The sequence below is a fragment of the Neocloeon triangulifer genome, unplaced genomic scaffold (assembly GCF_031216515.1).
Source record: "Neocloeon triangulifer isolate White Clay Creek 2 clone unplaced genomic scaffold, ASM3121651v1 ptg000014l, whole genome shotgun sequence".
NCBI lineage: Eukaryota > Metazoa > Arthropoda > Insecta > Ephemeroptera > Baetidae > Neocloeon > Neocloeon triangulifer.
In genome coordinates, this window is record NW_026775556.1 from 22,908,954 (window position 1) to 22,913,610 (window position 4,657).

The window sequence follows — 4,657 nt, forward strand, 5'->3', positions numbered from 1 at the left end:
TTCCTTGCGACTAATGGTAGCAAAAGAAATTTACAACAAAGTTTTTTTTATCAAATTTTTTTCCTAGGCGAACTTCACTACTCCTAAGCGTATGTGTTAATTTATATAATGTCTACGCTCAGCCCAGTTGTTATTTTAGAGGACTATATTTAAATCGGGGAACTTATTTAATATTAAAAATCCCTGTATAAATATAATAATAATGTTAGAAAAATAAACATTAAAATAAAGCCATTTTACAGCATCAACTCTGACGGGGTCTGTTTTTAGAACTTGCGGACGTTCCTATTTTCTGGGATCAAAAGCTGTAAAACATTAGAAATTAAATAACATTAATTAAAAAATAATTAATTAAAATGTACTATAGGTGCCAGTTTCTACAGCAGCTGCTCACTGCCAAGCTAAAAATTTGAGTTTAACTTCGATAACTTCTATTGAAACATTTCAATGTCTATTAAAATCTTATCAATGTACAACACTATTTTTTATATAATATTTGAAAATTAAGATTATTAAAATTTATAGCCGTAAAGAGTATAGGCCAAATTTTTTGGACGAGTGGCTCCAATGAGGGAGAGTTTTGTGAAATCCTCGGCGTGTATGGCTGGTGCGCTTTGGGTGACACGCTTTTGTCACCTAAAATCAGTCAAATATTTGGAAACTCGTCGTTTTGGGCAAACATGACGGCGGCCAATAAATCCAGCGATCGCTGTTTGTCTTTCAAATTCAATTCTACGAAAATTGAACGCCCAGGGCTGCAGAACACGAATTGCAACAAAACCCTGCCTTACATTTGCGAGGTCAGTCAGCACATTTTTTTTTCCAAATAGGTGTTTAATTGAATATTTAATTCACTCAAACAATCAATTGATTAGTTTACTTGACATTGTAATAACTTTAATTTACAGCCTTTATGTCAACAACCGAGCTGTCCAACTAACTGCACCATTGACGTTGGTTTGAATTATATATTTAAAATATTATTTTACAAAAATTTGTAACAGGCTAATAAATTTGACGCAAATAAGAAGATCAAGGGTTATTAAAATACAATTAAATAAAATGCAATACAATTAAATAAATTTTGTTTGTTAAAGATCCATCGTCGTACGGATTCTGGACACAGCAATGTGGCAGCCATTATCTTTTTGGAAACAAGCCGGTAAGAGCTGAGCGGAAATAAAAACTGCAAATGTGATTCACAATATACGTATAGGTGACGTGGGAGGAAAATTGGAATTTGTGTTGCAGTTTAGGCATGGCCCCTCTGATTCTAGAAACTCCAGCAGAACAGGAATGTTTTGAAAAATATACATTAAGTGGTAAAACTATAAAAATATAATTGTTAAAACTAAAATATACCAAAAACAAGTTAAATTTTAAATATATTCTTTTAGGATGTAAATTTTTCACTTGACCGTATATAAAAGCAAACTAATTTTAAACTCAATACTCAATATCAGTAAAAAGTCTTGTCTGTTTAATTGATTAATTTTGATTATTACATGATCTAGCAATAAATTGGACGTTGAATTTTAATTACTGGACTGCGGGCACTCAGAGGGGTTGCGCTGGCCAGTGGTCATGGTGCGATCCAGGCAATAATTATCTCAGTCTTGGAGACAATTTGAAGTGGGAAATTGGTCAACCTGACAACAAGGGCGGTAAAGAGGACTGCGTGCACCTCAGGATTTTACTCAACTCAACTGGCACAGTATTGACCGACAGAAACTGCACCAGCAAATACATTTTCCTATGTGAAGTACGTCACGACTGTAAATCAAAAAGTTTCAATTTGATAGAAAGTCTCTTTTTGTTAGGCGAAGGCTGCCAACTTACAAACTCCTCCCTGCTCGAAACCTACATGCCCTAAATTCTTAGAGCGAAATGTAAAAAAAAAAATCATAATAATAATGGTCTTCCTTTAACTTATATCAAAATATTTCCAAAATCAGACGACACTTTTCAATGGAAATGAGCTCAATGGTTTAAAAAAAACATAATTGATATTATATTTAAGTTAAATTGTTTGATAGACTTTTATAGCTACGGATCTTGGGTGTCTGCTTGTGGAAGAAACTTCTTGTTTTCCAACGTCAAGGTATTATAATATTTTAGTTGTATATAAATAATAATTAAATTATTAAAATATTTCCATTCAACTCACTCCAGAAAAAATTTTCGGAGGCATGGAAAGCGTGCAATGCTATTGGATTGACATTGTTATCGCTGGATTCAGTGGAGAAAAACAAATGCTTCACTAAAATGACCAATCGTAAAATTTTAATAATTTTCGTCATGGGTTATTTATTATTTATAGGCATTATTCAGGATACTCACAGAAGGTCAATGACAGTGATTACTGGACATCAGGAACAAATTCAAACTGCACCGAAAAATTCAATTGGTGCTCAAAAGATGCAAACTTTGTTGATAATCAAGTTCTCTGGAAAAGTGGAGAACCGAACCTGGCTAATGGCGAATGCGTATATGTAACAATAAAGAATGGGACGTTGGAAAGGTCACCATTGGGGGTGGCTGCTTGCAATAGCCAGAAATACTATGTTTGTGAGGTGCGGCAGCGGGGCACCGCTCAAAGGGGCCTCGAGATCGAGTGCATGGCCCTGTGGGATGTTTCTGAAGGTTGTCATTTTATTTTATTGATTTAAATTCTCAATGATTTGGAATTTCCTCAGCCGACGTTCAAATGCTTCTCCTCGGCTACAGGAACTATACGACCAGGATTAAGGTAGTAATTTATGAACTAAAAATCCTATAATCTTAAATCTTAATTGTTGTGCAGTGCTTTATGAAATGCATTGGAGAGGACAAGAAACTGGTGCTTGGTGCTTTGATTGCTATTACTTTTTAACAATTTTTGTTTATTTTTTTTAGTTTGTTAACGGACAATTAGACCCTGGTGACACTTTAAGGTTGCTGGAGTTGGCGACGCAAGAGGAACCGGAAGAGATGGAAAAGGGATTCAACGGCTACGTACAATGCTCTTCAATAACCGGGGACGACGAGTGCGTCGTGGCAGCCAAAATCTATGACTGCGGCGTTGAAAATTTACCAAATATAACGCAGAAAATGGTCGATGAAGGAAAAGGGAGTCCAGAAGAGGTAAATTTCAGACTTAATTTGTCTATTGATAATTGGAAGCTCTGATTACAGCTTATTCCACCTGTTCCATGCGTCCCAGAGATGAGGTCATGCGTAACGGAGTCGATGCCCTGCATAAAAGACGTGATACAGCAAACTTAGTGACAAAATTACCCAGAACTAAAATTTTTAATACCCTAGTTGGCCCTTACCAATGCTTTCAATAACAATAAACAAAGTTTAATTAAACCTAAACATAGCAACATTATTTACATAATTTTTTTTTAAATAGCATCAATTGGAACTGGTGTTTGGATGAATAGCAAGAATAAAACAATCTTTATATCATATAAAATGGACCTGGTGAGTGGAGTTGATCAATGCAAAACGAATCACAGAGTCTGAGAAAACACACAGAAAAGCATCGACTTTGCGCACCAGTATTGCTGCTCCCTTGGAATGCGATTGATTGAGTTGCCATCGCGAACGGAAATGGAGGAGTTTGCATCGCTGGTGCCACAAAATTTAAGTATTAGATTTACAGCGAACTATTCAGATAGTGATTTCATGATATTTTTTAGTCGATTCCTTGCGATTTTTATTCTCAGATGTCCAGCAAATTAACGACACTGCAGAAGTTTCGTGTATCAGCAAAAAATTACTAACGACAGATCTCTATCAACACATCTATACTTACGGTGAAATGCCAGGCATGGGATGCGGACCTCAAATTTATTACATTGATCTTATATTTACCTATAGGACACCAGTTATAAAACTAATGAAATTGGATTTTGATCAGTTCAATGGTGTTATGTCTGGGTCATTTGCTTGTGCTTGAGTTCATAGTTCATGTTTTCTTTTGTCAGCATTTAACAAATTTTAAGGTACCGGTAAAACTCGAATTGAAATCAAAATGTTGCGTCCTAAGGAAGTTCCCGTATAAATTGGTTTATAAATTAATAACTTTACCATGAATAATTAAATATTTATTAACTTAATATTATTAAAACTTTTGGTTTTAAATAACATTTTTTTTATATTTTTAAAGCATTGGTGTAGTTTACAAATGTAAAATTTTTATCAGGTGGAGGCTAAAAATAATTATTAAGCAATATCATTGAAAATATGTAAAGTGGAGCTGATCCAAAAGTATTATAAAATGAAAGTTATTGATTCCGCAATAACCTTTGTGTTATCATGCGTATGCATTTTGGCCGTCCATGCCTTTCATGACGTCAACTTTTCTTGATAAGTGTGAACAAAATGTCAAATGTGTATGAAATTTTAAAAATAAAAAAGTCGTGTAAAGAATATCCAAATCTCAACTTCATGAAGGACCTCACACTAACGTGGAGCTTTCGGTTGTTTATTCGAATCTTGGCGAGCAATCACATTATTTTTTAGTTTTACGAAATTACTAATACTTCTATATGAAGACGTCTCCAGGTATTATTGCTCCATCGCCGGACCTCTTTATTACAATAAAAAATATACGAGCGTATCATTGTGTGGCGCAACAAGATTTCCCGCGTGATTGAGGAAAGAAAGATGC

At 34.6% G+C, this 4,657-nt stretch overlaps 1 protein-coding gene across 1 annotated transcript; it reads left to right on the forward strand.

The window, feature by feature from the left end:
• The first annotated feature begins 1,221 nt into the window (after positions 1–1,221).
• On the forward strand, positions 1,222–4,068 carry LOC132201040 (uncharacterized). The gene is made up of 15 exons (XM_059626905.1): positions 1,222–1,322; positions 1,515–1,762; positions 1,821–1,889; positions 1,956–1,986; positions 2,037–2,101; positions 2,173–2,275; positions 2,332–2,643; positions 2,697–2,749; positions 2,804–2,839; positions 2,896–3,123; positions 3,175–3,246; positions 3,304–3,340; positions 3,395–3,465; positions 3,520–3,631; positions 3,684–4,068. Exons 1-15 carry the CDS (start codon positions 1,259–1,261, stop codon positions 3,941–3,943), a joined length of 1,761 nt encoding a protein of 586 aa, XP_059482888.1. The 5' UTR covers positions 1,222–1,258; the 3' UTR covers positions 3,944–4,068.
• The last annotated feature ends 589 nt before the right edge of the window (positions 4,069–4,657 follow it).

Coding starts and splice junctions, on each gene's coding strand:
- LOC132201040 (XM_059626905.1), top strand. CDS start 1,259: ATGGCCCCTCTGATTCTAGAAACTCCAGCAGAACAGGAATGTTTTGAA. Junction 2,276..2,331: donor CTTCACTAAAATGACCAATC/GTAAAATTTTAA, acceptor GGCATTATTCAG/GATACTCACAGAAGGTCAAT. Junction 3,341..3,394: donor TTTCAATAACAATAAACAAA/GTTTAATTAAAC, acceptor TTTTTTAAATAG/CATCAATTGGAACTGGTGTT.